This window comes from Phalacrocorax carbo, chromosome 5, assembly GCF_963921805.1.
Source record: "Phalacrocorax carbo chromosome 5, bPhaCar2.1, whole genome shotgun sequence".
NCBI lineage: Eukaryota > Metazoa > Chordata > Aves > Suliformes > Phalacrocoracidae > Phalacrocorax > Phalacrocorax carbo.
This window is the reverse complement of record NC_087517.1, coordinates 54,785,345-54,801,383: the sequence shown is the minus strand read 5'-3', so window position 1 is coordinate 54,801,383 and position 16,039 is coordinate 54,785,345. Positions and strand designations below refer to the sequence as shown.

At 43.0% G+C, this 16,039-nt stretch overlaps 1 protein-coding gene across 8 annotated transcripts in view; it reads left to right on the top strand.

Moving 5' to 3' along the window:
• OSBPL5 (oxysterol binding protein like 5) overlaps nucleotides 1–16,039 on the top strand; it is a 141,323-nt gene that overhangs the window by 123,551 nt on the left and 1,733 nt on the right. For 7 of the 8 annotated variants that reach the window (XM_064452538.1, XM_064452541.1, XM_064452535.1 and 4 more), the window contains 11 exons: nucleotides 613–694; nucleotides 1,180–1,278; nucleotides 2,267–2,363; nucleotides 3,325–3,423; nucleotides 4,667–4,764; nucleotides 6,827–6,916; nucleotides 9,716–9,852; nucleotides 12,495–12,680; nucleotides 13,222–13,360; nucleotides 14,539–14,656; nucleotides 15,310–15,412. In XM_064452538.1, coding sequence (XP_064308608.1) covers nucleotides 613–694; nucleotides 1,180–1,278; nucleotides 2,267–2,363; nucleotides 3,325–3,423; nucleotides 4,667–4,764; nucleotides 6,827–6,916; nucleotides 9,716–9,852; nucleotides 12,495–12,680; nucleotides 13,222–13,360; nucleotides 14,539–14,656; nucleotides 15,310–15,412 — 1,248 coding nt within the window. The remainder of the gene's footprint in view (nucleotides 1–612; nucleotides 695–1,179; nucleotides 1,279–2,266; nucleotides 2,364–3,324; nucleotides 3,424–4,666; nucleotides 4,765–6,826; nucleotides 6,917–9,715; nucleotides 9,853–12,494; nucleotides 12,681–13,221; nucleotides 13,361–14,538; nucleotides 14,657–15,309; nucleotides 15,413–16,039) is intronic. The other variant, XM_064452540.1, reaches the window with a different exon arrangement.

Genomic DNA, 16,039 nt, shown 5'->3' with positions numbered 1-16,039 from the left:
TGCAAGAACTTTGCCAGATTGATTTTCAAATCTGACTAAATGGTTGGAAATACCAGGAACTCTATGTTTACTTCCCACTTCATCTCTGAGTGGGGAGGGGTTGGATGAGATAACCTTGAGAAGTCCCTTCCAACCTAAATTATTGTACGAAATCTCAAAGTACTAAAAGACCAATTTTAAAGATCTTTTAAGGAAGAGGGAAACAAAGAAGAAGAGAAAAATAGAATTGCCTTTGATTTTGGTGGCATAAGTGTTATTGTTTTTATGAGTCAAGCTGTACTTTATCTGTAACTAATGCTAGTGTGAGTGGCAGTCCCACATTAACATACCTGAATGTCCAGTAAAACCTGATACCCTCCAGAATTTTTATTAGGCTTTTTGCAGGAGTGCAGGGCAAGAGGTGCCTCTTCTTAATTTTACGTGTGTGTTGTATGAAGTATGTTACTTAAAAAAATTATTTCTGCTGGCAGACACCTTTTTCACTGGCAGCAGCACAGAAGTTACTTCCCTTTAGTGCTGGGGAAATACTATTGAAATTAATGTTTTTACACTGGTATGAAATGAATGTGATGTGTCAGCAGGATAAAGAGCATTTTATGGTCTGTCTTGCAGGGCTGTCCTTGAAGATGATCCATACAGTCGAATGAAGCAAGTTTTGAGGTGGTACCTGTCTGGCTTCTATAAGAAGCCAAAGGTAAAATAAGGCATGAAGTTGGGGTTGCAACAGGCATTGAAATCTTCCGCTACAGCTGTGTATTTCTTTATTGCCTTTCCTTTGACACTTTACCTCTTCTATTGTTCAGAAGGCTTTGACCATTACTTTTAAAACTGAAGTTGCATTTGGCTTCAGACTAGATACTGTTCAAGCCTATTAGTACCATAGTGACATGTATGCACCTCCTGCATGTAGTAGCAGAAATAATAAAGTTTTATCATCTTGTAAAGCTTTGATCAGGCAGTATCAAAGAATAAATTGGTGAGAATAGCAGATGAATCCATGGCTCAGATTAAAAGATTAGATTAGAAGGATATATGTAACCAGTTCTTCAGTTTTGATTCTTGTGACTGACTTAGTTTGAAACATCAGGGAGAAAAGTATTATGTTGTTTTGTGGAGACCTCTGTAGACTTGGATAGCAAAGCTTCATTTGTAGCAGGTTTTGATTACTTTGTTTTGCAGGGAATAAAAAAGCCATACAACCCTATTCTAGGAGAGACATTTCGCTGCTGTTGGTTTCACCCTCAGACGAACAGTCACACGTTTTACATTGCAGAACAGGTAAGTTGCTTTATTTGGATGCTCAGGTGTTGTAAACAGCAGCCTGCTTGCACATCCGTGCATAGGAGCATGCTCTTCCTGTCACCGCAGGAGAGGAACTTGGAGTTTTGTGTAAACATCCAGAGTGGGACATGGGGTAAACTAGCTGCTGATCTTTTTTCTTTTTAGTTTTACAGAGATTATGTGAGCTTTGGTGGGTACTCAGGACTGTAAAAGGAGGTCTCCCATATATAACATTAGCCTCATCAATAAGGACCTTTTCCGTGGGAATCTGCCCTACTGTTTCCTTATTGTTAATAAAACGTAGTTTGTGCTGCCTCTGTCAAAACGGACGTAAAACACAGAACCAAATCCTACCTTCCTTTATTTCTAAACTTTCTATAATGATTTTAACAGAAGTAAATTGAGAGCTTATCTCTATGTCTTTGGGGATAAAGGAAGAGCAGAGATCACAAGTAAACTGGCCTGACAAAATATAGTTTGAGATTTATAGTGTTAATAAAGGGATTTGAGGACCATGTGGACTTTTGTATAGGGAGTCCCTGTTTCACACGCTTTCTTTTTCCTATTTAATCAGAGAATTTTTATTTATTTTATTTCAGCCACTGCATCCATTTTACGGAGGTTATTCAGATGCTGCCAAAAAGCTCTCCACTGTCATTTATTGTATTGAAAATCTGACAGTTTACCTGTTGGCCTAAAGTGATCTCAAATGCACAAGGACAAGAAAACGTTGGGTGGGGGAGAAAGTTTACATATAATATGCTCTTATATATAATGGTCTCACATATAACGTTCCTTCCTTTAACACTGAGGTTAATGGTACAGATGGGGCTTAGAGGACTCTGCTCAGTCCCGTGGCCTCTGTCTTCTACTTTCCCTAAAGCATGTGTAACACCATGTGAGGCTGTGTATGCACCCACTGCTCTGGTTAGCCTGTAAAGACTGTTGTAAATCACCTGTGCCTATTCTTCTTTTTTTCTTATAGGTCTCCCACCATCCGCCAGTGTCAGCTTTTCACGTCAGCAATAGGAAGGACGGGTTCTGCATTACTGGCAGCATTCTAGCTAGGTCCAAGTTTTATGGTAAGGCATTAAGCCTAGGCATCTTCCAGGTAACATCGCGGCATTGGTTTTGGTTTGTTTTTCAATCACTTCTCTGTGTGTTGGGAGTTAAGAACAAAGAAATGCTTAAGACATCTACCACAAGGACACCCTTATTCCTTGTCTTGGCTCTCCTGGGTTTTTCCCATTTCCACCATTTCAGTAGAAGATCACATTGATGTTTAAAAATAATAATAATTAAAAAAAACAGGTAAAAAAACTGAGAGCTTTAAAAACCTGATTTTCAGAAGGCAAAGGTTCATGAGAATGTATGGGCAATTGGTTGTCAGACTACTTTGCATATACTCACGGGTGAGTCATTTTATAGCTATGTGATCATCCAGCTGACTTTTTCGAAAGCCTCTGTATAAATGTAACCATTTATCTAGCTCCCAGATTTCTGAGTGTTGAACCCTAGAGCTTCAAAATGTACTTGAATCTTTTAACCAATGGAGACAGCACAACTGCAGGCTCTGAAACATTGTTGCTTTTGAAATAGGCTTTTTGTTTAGACAAACACTTCTCAGGTACTATCCTCTGGTGAATGTATTTCCTGAAACACTTGTAAATAGTCACTGCTGTCCTGGCAGTTTTATTTGTTATGTGGGATCATACACAATCAGAAAAGTTGTGAGAACAGAAGGACCTGAAAAACTTTTAAGCACTGAAACTGCTTTCTGCATCCCACTAATGACTGACTTAATCTACACCACTTTCCACAACAGGGGCTAAATGCCACAGCAAATATGAACTGTACAGCAGAATCTATTAGAACCGCCTGCCTCCAAAAGTAAATGATTTGCAGTGTCCTGAATTAACATTTCATATCTCTTCTTTCATTAGTGGCCTACATTTAAATGGAAATGTTTATTTAAAATAGGATGAGTGACCAAGTATAACATGCATTTTTTAATATATATGTATTCGTTCTTTTAAATTCTAGGTAACTCACTCTCTGCACTGTTGGATGGGAAAGCAAAGCTTATGTTTCTAAACAGGGGAGAAGATTATATAATTACTATGCCATACGCCCACTGTAAAGGTAAGTTATGACTGTTCAAACAGGAAGCAAACAGAAAGAATAATATAATGGTATCTTACTGACTAACTTTGCACTGGCTCTCTTCTTCCCTCCCGAACACTTGGCACCGCAGGCACTGGTAATTCCAGGCAGCGGTTGCCCCACACATGAGTCATAGCGCGCAGCGGAAGACTGGTAATCCTCACTGAAGTCTTTTTGATTTGTCAGTGCAGAGCTAAGGGCAGAATTAGGCCCACCTAAGTTAGCTTTAACACTATGTAGAAACAAAAATATTCTGTGTATATGCACTACAGATAAAGTGAAGATAGAAAGAATAAGAGTACCTTTCCGAGCTTCTGAGGATAAAAAGGTTGTATAATATTAACACTGAAATTGTTTAATTTTTTTTCTGGCTTTTTTGAGAATATAGGAAATTCCTGGCTTCCGATTTCTTTGTTACTCTAATCATGATATTCCTCAGCATATGAGCTGCCTCAGTGAGGCTGATACCTGTTACCATGTGGCTTTGCTCTGTTGAGCTGAATGTACGCTGGGGCTGGGGGTGGCTGCTGATTCACTGCTGTAACTTTGCATTTCTCCTTAGGACACTAAGTGTCAGTGGCAAAATCACTCCTGCAGCAGTTTGATCCAATTTTGGTTTTTGAATATTTTTTGTTTTGGCATGTTGACCTCTAAGTTAATACTTACGGAGAAACTAGCTACCTGAAAACAGTAACTTCCGTAAATCACACCCTCCGTGAACTATTCCTGTGCATAAATCTTCTTATTGTCAAGTTTTCTTTTTCTGCAAATGACCTTTTCAGAAAATAGTAGGCATGTGTAAAAAGGGGTCCCCTACATGACTGCTGGTCTTCCAGATTCTGCTGAATCCCATTACACCTCCTCTCTGCCCCATCCACCCTGTGAGAAGCGACTGGGCCTGTTTAAGCACTAGTATAAGTGAAGTTGCTGGGAACAACTTCCCTTATTTTTCCTTTCCCTCTATCAGCTTGCCACAGATGCACTGTCAGCACCTGCCAGTCAAGCTGTTTCCTAGCTGGTGTAACAAATGGGGAATATGGGCTCAGGGGAGGATTATTCATGCTTACAGTAAGGAGCCGTTTCGTAGAAACTTTGGTTTCTGTCTCTTCAAAACTTTAAGCCAAGTAGCAAATTTCACAGTGTGTCATCGAGAGCCAATTTGAGTTGAGAAAGCAGATCGCTTTCATTGGGGGCTCTCTTAAGCCCCTTTTTACCCTTTCAGGACTTCTATACGGTACCATGACAATGGAGCTTGGAGGTAAAGTTACCATCAGCTGTGAGAAAACTAACCACAGGGCAGAACTGGAATTCAAGCTAAAGGTAAGATACTTTGTGGCCTCCATTTTGAATGGGTCTCAGGCTTGCCCCTGTGCTCCAGGCAAGGTTTGACCATACACACCTGGTCATTTATGTATCAGCAATGTATGCATGCACCACGGGGTGGTCCACCCAGAGAGAAGGCAACATCCTACAGCCAGTTTTTCCTGGTGCAACTCGATTTGAACACAGGAAGCTGGAGTTTTACACATGACTTGTTCACAGCCAGCCAGCTGGCTACTGGCCAAACTCTGTTCTGAATGTCTGCCAATGACATTGTGGCTACTGTTTAGGAAGGTACAATTTTGCTTGCAAAATACAGAGAGGTGCACAAACTACTTGAGGCAAGTTAGGACGTGGACCTTCAGCATAGCTCTCCAGCAGACATCACATACGTACTCTTACCTTGCAGGTATTACAATGAACTGTACCTTGTGTTTCTCAAGGCTACAGGACCTTGCCTTGACAGAAGGGTAAGAGCCCATTTTCAGGCAGATAATTTTGAGTGGCTGTCACACTGACAAGCCGCAATGTCATTGACTTGTACTTACTTGTTCATGTAGCTATTCCCTCCCCTAGAAAGCCTGGTGATACAAATTTATGGTATACTCATAAAATGGAGACATCTTTGAGCGTTCCTATACTTATATGTGTTAAACTTTGGGAGGGAAAGTGATGACCTGTAACTTTTCTTAGACAGTTAACTTGCTTTTTAAGGAACATCCATTTCTCTTTATTCCAACAAACAATTTCTTGCCTGGGCATAAAATGGAAGATGGAGAGCAGAGAGCCTGCAGGACTTCAGAGTTGCAGCCTTAGCCAACATTAAGTGTGAGAGATTACTGGAGCTAGGGGAGTCTTTCTTCCAGATTGTGTTTTTCTTGGGGCAATACAATTGTCTGTCTTTATTTGCCCTTACAAAGTGAACTGTTGCCCCATATATTTCCTTGACATTTGCATATACTTGTCTGTAAAGCCTGTTCTTTCCATAGACCTGATATACTGCGTTGAGGCCAATGGCTGACTTCCCCTGACTTTGGTCAGGTCATCTCTAATGCTTCAGAGCTTAAAATGCAGGCTGTTCTTTTCTGGCTTGAAAACAATATGCTTAGTCCAACCATGACTCAGAAAGGTCCCTATGGCTTAATTACATGCTCTGCTTTGAATATCTCTTAGCCGCCTTTTTTAGTAGAATTTTGAGAAGTTAAAGGTTAACCCCATAACTCTGTTATTAATTTGGATATGTACCAGTTCTCCACTGGATTGCAAACAGTGATTCTTGAGATACTTGTGATTTCTTTTTCCATGAGTGTTGTGGGAAATTTGGTTTTATATTGTTATTAAAAAAAAAAAAAAACAGTTCCCCTGCACAAACGTTATTGGAAAGTAGCTGCTAAAACATGTGAAGAAACGTTGTGTGGTATGAATGGAAGAGCTGGTCACTCTATCACTGCTGTTTCCTGTGTTTGGCAGGCAGGAGGTGAGGGGAATTTTCCATTGTTCTGAGAATCTTTGCCTTGACTCTGGAAATACCCTTTTTCTTTTTTTGTCTGCTGCTGACGAGAGCTTCTTCAGGCTCGAGACTTCATGCAGATGCAGCCATCAGCAGTGCCACACTGCTGTTGCTGTCCCATAAGCAGGAAAAGTCACCAACTGCATTAGCACTTCTCCTTTTCCTTGGATAAGGCTGCAAGTGTGAGGGTGCAAATGGTGATGTGATTCTGGACAATAGGAAGGACTTGCCCACATATACTCATGCTGATGTTTAGCTGACAGTAAACTTATGTGCAATGAAGGCGAGGCCTTGCACTGCTGAACATAATGCACCTAAAGGCTTATCTCTCTTCCTGCAGCTCCTACAGTGATTTTGGTATTGCAAACAAAAGGAGGAAGGCACAATGCTAGACAGTCAAAATCTGTGTTAGAATTAATTCTGCCTTTCCCCAGAAATACTGGAAATCAAGCAGGTTGCACTTCCCTTCCCTCCTGCTGCATGACTGTGTTTGGCTCCCTTCCAGTTCTCACTAGACTGATCATATTTTCTATTTCTATTCTCCCCTGACAGCCCTTCTTCGGTGGCAGTGCAAGCATTAATCAAATCTCTGGGAAGATTAAATCAGGAGAAGAAGTGTTAGCAAGTCTCAGTGGACACTGGGTAACATACAATAACCTAAGTTGCTGACAGTTTAAGTGCGCGTGGCAGCAGGGTGCGTGGGAGGACGGGCAGCCCTTGGTAGGCTCCCTGCGTTGGAGCCGGGGCTCTGGAGGGCCCATGTCCTGCCTCTTTCCGCCATCCCCAGGGAGCAAAGGTGAGCAGAGCTTTCCTGGCCATGGCCACACCTCTCAAGGTCATTTAAGCTTCAGTAGTCCCATCCACCTGCAGTTCGAGTTAACACTTGCACTCCCAGAGCCGGGGCCAAGGCTGGGACTGGTGAAGTGGGTTTCCATCAAAGCCAGGAGCTCTGTGCTTAGGTTCCCAGGCTTAGGATAAGCACTGATGGCAGCAGACATAGTGTGGCTTATGTGTGTCTGTGAAAATCATGAGGCTTCCTTTTGTCTTGTGTTTAATACTTTTCCAGCTATGGCAGTATTGGGGAAGAACTTCACAGGGTTTAAATTTCATTATTTTCACAGTAAACCTTTATGACAGAAGATGGCTATTCCTCTGTTCATGAGATGAAGGACCAAGAGACAGATTCTGTGAGGGTCTATCTGTATGGGCAGCTCAGAATAGTCAGCAGAGCAGCTAGCACCTTTGCACACCTAGTATCCACAAGTGAATGATTCAAAGGCGTCCCTAAGCCAAAATCCAGCAAGAATAAAGTTGCATGGTGAAGGATGTAGACTGGAGTTTTGGCTGGGAACTCCTGGTAACCGAGGCAAAAGCAGTGAGCCCTGGCTTTCGGTTGGACACTTAGGTATTTATCTCAGCTACATTTAGACATTGTTATGGTTGACCTATGTTCCCTCTCCACTCCACAGAAACTGTCACTCCTGAGACAAGATTTATCTCATCCTAAGACAGGTATTTAAAGTAGGTCAGGTGAAATGTGCCTGGATAAAGCCCTTTCTGTAGTGAGGTCCTAACCACAGCATAGCCTTTGTTATTGGACTCCTCCACTCAGACAATCTGTCTTTTTACATAAAAAGCTAATGACCATTTTGAAATTGGGAGATTTGCCCTTTCTAGATGTAGACAAGGAGATTTGCTCCCTGTTCCTGGGTAGCTTTTCCATTCTGAGCTCTCTTTCCTGCAGGATGAGCCTTGGCAATTGTGAGTTGTGCTGAACTGTGGAGTACCTTGTCTGCAGTGGGTCCTGTGAACACCATCCATGACAGCATGTAATCGAGTGGCTCTTCTGAGGTGCTGAGCCACATGGTTGCATGTTGCTCAGCTTCCAGCTTTCTGTGTTAGGGTTTCATCAGCCTGAAAATAATTTATTCCGCCATTGTCCTTTGTGCTGGCTGTTTGTGCTGCACAAAATTAGAATTATGTATAAAAGAAGTTAAATGGCTTTGAAAGGGTGGCTCCATAAGCCCCTGTTTGCAGTTACGTGCTGTGAATAGAGTATCTGCTGTACAGAGTAGGGACGATGTTTGTCCTCCCTCCCTGCTGAGAGTATTGGCCTGCTCTCTTGAGCTCTGCAGGGTTTTCTCTGGCACCATCTGGTTTCCTGACAGAAACCCTTGCAGCTGAAAGGCTAATTCTCTGCCTCAGGACCTGAAAACCCACCTGAATAAAGAAGGGAAGCAAATCCCAATGCTTCTCAGCCCGAGGATCAAAGCAGCAGCTGCAGGCTTGTATATATGCCCCTTAGAGATGCATGTAGCGATGTTTGGAAATGCCTGCTTACCTCCTCCTGTCCACAGATGGGGGGCTCTTGGGGACCCAACATCTGTCCTGGAACTAGCACCTCAAAACATGGCAGAGGAAGTCCTGAGGGAGACTTTGAGGAGGGATGAGAGTCCTTCAGGGTTGAGGGAGTTTCACAGCTGAAGATGTGGGAAGTGGACTTAAAGATATGCATCAAGGGACTGTGGCAGGGGAAGAAATGCAGCAGCTGGGATGCAAAGAAATGAGGCAGCAACGGGAAAAGCTGATAGCCATGACCTAGATGAGGTTTGCATGATACTCATGCTATGTCCAGGCAGCTGAATGGCACCAATGCACATGCTGTTCAGCAGCTGTAATCGTCTGATTCATTCCAGTTGCAGCCAATGTCATGCTGTTCACTATATGCTCTGTAAACTCCCCTGTCTGGCTTTGTGGCATTGCTGCATCTGTGAGCAAACCTGGGAAGCAGCTTAGTTAAGAAAGGGCACAACAATATTGTCTAGCCAGCCTCAGATCAGAGAAGTGCTGCTTAATAGTTGGTTGCCAAGTAAATTGGCAAGGAATTAGGATGAAAGACCCCTGATATTTTGAAGTGCTAAATGAAATTCAGCAGCAATAGTAGAAAAACCTGGCTAAACTTCAAATAATAATAAAAAAAAGAATATCTCAGCTTTGGCTCTCTTTTCTAGAGAGGATGGTATTCCAGTAGGCTCTGCATGAGAATTCAGCATTGAGGAATAGAAGACAGATTGGAAAAGGAGCTAGGGATCTTGTGTATATTTGCTGGATGGTACCTGGGAGGAATGGTAGGGAAAGAAGAGCACCTTAGGGCTTCTGTGAGTACCCTTGTCTGGGAACAAGACTAACAAAAGGGACCAGGTCCCTTTCTAATTCTTCTCTGATTAATTCAGACAGTGTTTCCGGGCATATCTCGCCTCATTCATTTTAGAAACTTTCAGGAAGTGTTCAGTGAGATTTAATGGGATAGGGGAGGAAAGAAGCCTTTTAACCAAGCCCTATCCCTGATCATCATCCGGAAGCAGCTTCCATTTGTCAGGATTATTTTCTGCCTTGTGTTTCTGATTGTCATTAACCTTTTCACTTAACTTTCCTTCTCAGGATGGGGAAGTGCATATAAATGAGTTGAAAAACGGGAACGCAGAAATGTTCTGGAACCCAACCAGCGAAGTACGGAGGCAGAGGCTGAAGCGCCATATTGTGCTGTTTGAGGAACAGACAGACTTTGAGTCGGAGAGGTGAGGAGCCCTGGGAACGTCTCGCTGCCACTTCCCTGCTGGAAGCAGGACTTCTATCGGAAGACTCCAATTCCTCAGCACAGTCCTGGAAAGGCAGTGACCTTCCTTGCCTGCACATATTACCCAGCCATTTACCTGGTTTTTTTCCAGTCTATTAACTCTGGAGTATTTCCATGAAGTATAGCTCTGAAATAACCAGGGAACTGGGCTGAGAAATAGTGGAGGCTACATTTTTTCTGCTAAAATAACAACTCTCCCTGAACTCCAGAGATCGTGAATGGAGTCTCTGTAACTGCTGGAACATTTTATGGAAGGGCAAGATGTCAGTCTGAGGTTGGATGTTTTGTTAAGAAGTGTTGTTTCAACCACAGGCTCTTAAACTAGGTGCAAGAATCATGTGGAAAGTCCTGGCATGAGCAGAGCAGTAGTTTGAACCACATAATAGGATTTTATGAAAGAACGTAATTAAACAGATGTTTAACCCTGCCTCATAATCTCAGCTGAGATCTCCAATGAAGTCTGCACCAGTTTTTTTAGGGTAAGCTAGATTACCTAAAAATATAGTCCTGGCACATGACCTGGCTTCAAACCAACTAGTCCTGCCATGTCGCCAACATGGTTAGCCAGTACCAGCTAACATCCCAAGCCAGTACGTGCAGTTTGCTGCCTGGCTCTGCATTACATTGGCTACTTCCCTGGGGCATCTAATTTTGGTGTTGCATCACATCACACTAAGAAGATTCCCCTTTTCATGGGTAAAGAAAGGGATTGCATGAAAATAAAAACACATGAATTTTTGGTTTGTTCTGGACAGCAGTGGACATTATGGCCAATAACGTCTGTATTTGTAACTTATAGTCGTGCAGTTGCCATTGCCACAGAGCAGAGCAGACCACAGTACATTTCTCTGTTAATCTTCTGAAGAAGATTCTTTTAAAGAAGAGAAGTCTCTGTCTTGCGGACAAAGAATCTCCATTTCTATGTTTACCAGGGTACTGCCAGAGCTGAATCCCTTTGCTACATCAGAGATTAATCATGATACATGCATTAATTACGATACATGCATCCAGGGGAAGGAGGCAAAAGGAAAAATTCTAGAGATCCCTAACAGACATTCCACCAAGCTCTCTATTATGCTGACAGTTGCATGAATAAAATACCATCTAATCCAGGTTGTGTTCTGCCTGAATTGCTTAGTCTTTCCTGCAGTGCTGAAAATCACCTATTTTCACAAATGCCAGAGAGTCTCTGAAGCTCATACCATTATGCAGCTCACCATGGAGGGTCTCATTGTCTGACACATGCAGCTCTTGATGGAGTAATTTGCCCTTCCTTGTCAAATAATTTTGTGCGAGTCCCTCTGAGGTTCTTAGAATTAGAGGTCTCGCTCTTTATGCCGCTGCATTCCTTAGGACTGACTCTTTACACTACTGCCACCGCAGTATTTGCTCAGGCTGTTATTTTCACTCCTCCCCTCCCCCCCCCCCATCACTTTGTTTGAATTGAGCTTCCTTCCTTTTTTTCTGGGAGAAAAGATCCATGCACAGAAAAACGGGAGTGACGTGACAAAAAGGACAGGAAAGTGTTCCTCTGCCTTCAGTTAATTACCTAAGAGGCTGCTTTTTTGGAAGTGTTGTGTTAACGTACGGTGATAGAAATATAATGAAAGCATCAGTATCCCTTTTAAATTAAGAGCTTCACAGCAGGCTCCAAATTAAATGCAGCAATGTATTCATCTTCTGAATGGAGGATTGGTGTTTTGTGGAGCTGGGAATACTGGAACAGCCTGGATCTCCAGTGCCTATTCTAACTGCTAAACCACTGGGTAATGTTTTGGGAGGGCTAGCTGCTAATCTCAGAAGCATTTCCAATCTGAAATGAAGATTAGAGTGCTCTGATTAGAGGAACTGTGGAGAGGCCTATCACAGCTTGGCTTTAGTGAAAGAAAAGGTAATGATTTTTCTCTTACTAGTAAAAGTCAGATCCTCTCCTCTGGGTGGAGGCTCACTGAGACGTCATATGACAGATCACGTATCTTTTGGCAGCTGAAAGCAAGTGCCAGTGAAAGCCTGTGTTCATGCTTGCAGTTTGTGAGCACATGTACATGTCCATTTCTTGCAGATTGAATTAGCTTCCTACAGATCTGGTTGCTGATCCTATTTTGAAGTAAAACATTGCATGTACAGCTGCAAGCCGTGCACATGAATTTGTTTTCCAATGCCTTTGTTTCAGGGATACACATTAATACAAAGGCTCCTAAACATAAGTGATTGAAAGGGCGAGGAAGAGAACAGATTCTCCATTATACATCAATCACCTCTAAAGAGGCCACTGGCCTCAGCGAATTGAGCATAACTATCTTGTAACTCACACAGACAGCACTGATGATTTTAATGAAATTGTAGGTGATGTTATCTAAGGGAGAGTTCCCCTGTTCTTCAGTAGATCATTGTAGACAGCATTCACTGTTGTCATTCTCATAATGTTACTTTAATATACAAGCCAAAACTGAGGCTGAGCAATCCTGTTACATTTCCACTGAGGTATCAATAGACCAGAAAAGCATCTGCTCTAAGGCTCCAGCTGGCAGAATGCACTGTTGGTTTAAAGGTGGTTTAACTTGCTTCCCTGTTTATTTCTAGGCTTTGGCAGCATGTTACCAGTGCAATAAACAAAGGCGATCAACACAAGGCGACGCAGGAAAAATCTGTGCTGGAAGAGGAGCAGAGGAATGCTGCCCGGGAGCGGAGGGAGAACAGCACAGAATGGAAACCACTACTCTTCCGGCACGACGCCACGACTAACGAATGGCACTACAAATACGAGGAGTGAGTGGTGGGATTGGGGGTTATGAACAAACCTTGCTGCTTGAGTCCCCAGGGATGCAAGCAAGATTACAGACCTGTAATTCAGGTCCTGCTGTTCCCCAAACTATGCCCTGGGCTTGCTCTTTCTGAGCTCCATGTCGTTATTAGAATACATGCTCCTGAAACTAACTGGGAATAGCTGGAAATGAGGGCTTGGCAATGGAAAATGTGCCTTGCCGTTGCTACAAATCCCTATTGCTGCAATCAAGTGTGGTATCATTTAGCAGGGATTTTTTGCACTGTGCGTGCAGAGTTGTCAACTGTGCTCTCCTCCCCTAGCCAGAAGGGTGAAACCTTTGGAGGCTGAACCCCCTCATTTATTGCTAGCAACTGTGAATGTAGGGGGAAGTATCTGTTACTCCTCACGCTGTATCTGTGGAAATTTGGGTTATTGTCAGGGATGAATGCCTGTCCTGATGCATGTGGAATTAGTGTATCGCTCTTAACACTCCTGCTGTGGGAATCTTGCTTTTCTGATGTTTTTTTCCTTTGGTCTCAAAAGTTTAAGACCTTGGGATCCTTTGAACGACATTGCCCAATTTGAGAAGAATGGGATACTTCAGACCATGGAAAGACACTTGTCAACAAGGATGTCAAACCACAAAACAACATGCATAAACAATCAAATTACACGGCACAAGGTAAAAAGCCTGATTTTGGTAATGTAATATTCTTTATGATTCTTTAGATACAGAGCCCTTTTCTGCAGCATTTTCATGTAAGCGCAGCATAGGCTGAAAGGTTTGGTTTGGGTAAATACAGCTTATGAATCTAGACTTGCAATATTATACCATCATTGCCTCGAAATAATTATAATTCTTGGTTGACATATCCTATCCATTTTGGTGTTTTTCTTTCACCCAGTGTTAGTGACAGTGACTCATGCTGGGTTTTGCACGTGACTGAGCTGATCCTCACTGTTTAGTGTTTGCAAAGCAGAAAAACTCCCATAGCAAGGGTGTGAGCAAGGTTTTGGAGTATACAACAGAGATCCTGCAACTTCAATTTTGGTCTTTCCATCTGCCCTTATCACTTACTTCCTCTTAGACAAAACAAGAAACCTCTCTCCATCCTTTCCCTTAAACAGAGATGATACTTGCTTATTTCATTGCATTCATCTTTGGAGTAATATATGTCATTCATAAAATGCATTGTAAACGTAGAACTGCTAAACTAGCTGGATATAACCCATATTACACTGAAGAACTTTTATCTTATTAGGTATGTAGACTTTTCTTTTGTAATACCCCAAATCTGAACATCTCTGAAACAGTGGGACAGTCGAGGTTCATCACTGCTTTTCAGACACTCCAGTGAGAAGTTTGAATCAATGTGTTTGGTTTACCCATTGGAGAGGTGGGGAGAAACTTTCCAAAGTGTATCAAGAAATTAGGCATAAAAATTCTGTGATGTTTAAATCCTTCAGACACCTTCTGAAAAATCTTCCCCAGGAAGTTTGATGCAAAGTTTTTCTTCTTGGCATCCTTTCTCTTATATATCTGGTTGGTGGGTACGTAACTCAGCAAAAGAACTATAAGGTTAATCACTAGTATGTGTTAGTTAAAGCTACAACAAGAATAACTTGGATGTGTGTCTAACGGATGTTATCGTTTGAGGAAATGCTTCTGTTCAGGGCATGTGTGTAATATCCTTAAGTAGCTGCCAGGAGTCCAACTACTAGGAGTCGCTGAGAAAGCAATCAAACTTTGCAATCTCACAGATATTCCCCAGCACCCCAAAGTCTGGCTTGTCTAAAGCCAAACACAAGAGTCTTCAATTTGACAGTGACCGAGTCTCTTTAAATCCCTGTTTTATCCAGAGGTCTGCCAAAGACTGCAGGCGCCGCAAAACCAGTGATCAGCCGTCCAACCACAGCCAGAATACAGAAAGCAGCTGTTCAACACCAGAGTCGGTACAGGAGCTCTCAGATGATGATGGCAAGTATTTGGGTATCACAGGGTCAGGCTGTTCTCCCCTTGGTACCTTATTCCTTGAGCCAGCCCTGGGACATTTCCCAGCCCAGTTAATGCCATGGGCCCATGGCCCACAGGCAAACACAGAGAATGTTCTGCTTTTCTATTCTCCATACATTCTTCTTTTTCTGCCTTGTGCTATCCATGCCAACATGGGCTTCCCAACTCCTGACACACACGTTGCAAAAGTACACTGTAATTCCAGCAGGTACAAGGTGGCATGAACACGTTGGAAAAATATACTGATATTCCAATTGATGTTTCTCATTCCCTTTCTCAGTCTTTGTTGGAGGTGACCTTGAATGTTTCAGAGATGGGGCAGGTGTGAGCACTCCCCTCCCATGCCTCAGCTGGGGAGGATGCTGGAAAAATTGCTTCCCAAGAGCCAAGAAGGGGCCTCAGGCCAGGGTTATAGGACCTGCTCCATTGACCTGTGTCTTTGGAGTGAAAGATTATGTCCCCTGTCTCCTTCTCACCAAGTTTCCTCCTGAGAGTGTCCCCCGGGCTGCGAGAATTTTATCAGAGCCAGCCACTTGCTGGGTGAACCTGGTTTGTGTTTTGCACCACCACCAAAGATAGTGATGCAAGACATAATGTCCTTCCATACTTTGCTACAGGGTTTGAAAGCCTGTGTGCTCAGTGCGGGAAAGAAATGAATCACCTGAAGGAAATTCATTCAGCCGTCTTGTCCCTACAGAGAGCCCAACAGGACATACACAGGTAGCCATTTTCTTTCATCAAATCAATGATCTTAATGGGCTAAAAGTAACCTGCGGCATTTAACTCCTTCACTGCAGCCTTTGGAGCATCCCTATCAGCTGTAGGGATGCAGTTAACAGCTGTTTCAATAGGTAACCTATTAACACACCAAAAAGGCACAACTATCCCCTACTTGAAACAGTGAGGAAATCTCTTCCTCTTAAGACTCTGTGGGGCAAAAAGCATCACCTCAGCATGTTAAGCATCTCTTGGCACTCCCAACTGCAAAACAGCTGCAGAAGTTGGGAGGGGCTGGGCCAGGTCCTGGCTATGAATAAATCTCTGCTAGGCAAGAAGGTGCGGGGTCTCCCTTCTCATCAAGTATGTTGTGAATTTGCTTGCGTGTGGTCAGAAAACTGGGCTCTGTGGGTGAAAAGCACTAAATTCCAGCCTTTTGTGTAGAATGCTAGTTGCTGTCTGAGGTAAGCAGTGAGCACACCTGCTTAACCTGCTGCTGCCAAACGGCTTTGCACTGCAGACTCCTGTGGGGAGGGCAGGGGAAGTATTAACTGCTACATCTGCTCCAGGGAGCCCTGCTGATTCCCCTCGGCATAAGGAGCATTATCCAGCCCTGCCGAGGCTTTGCTG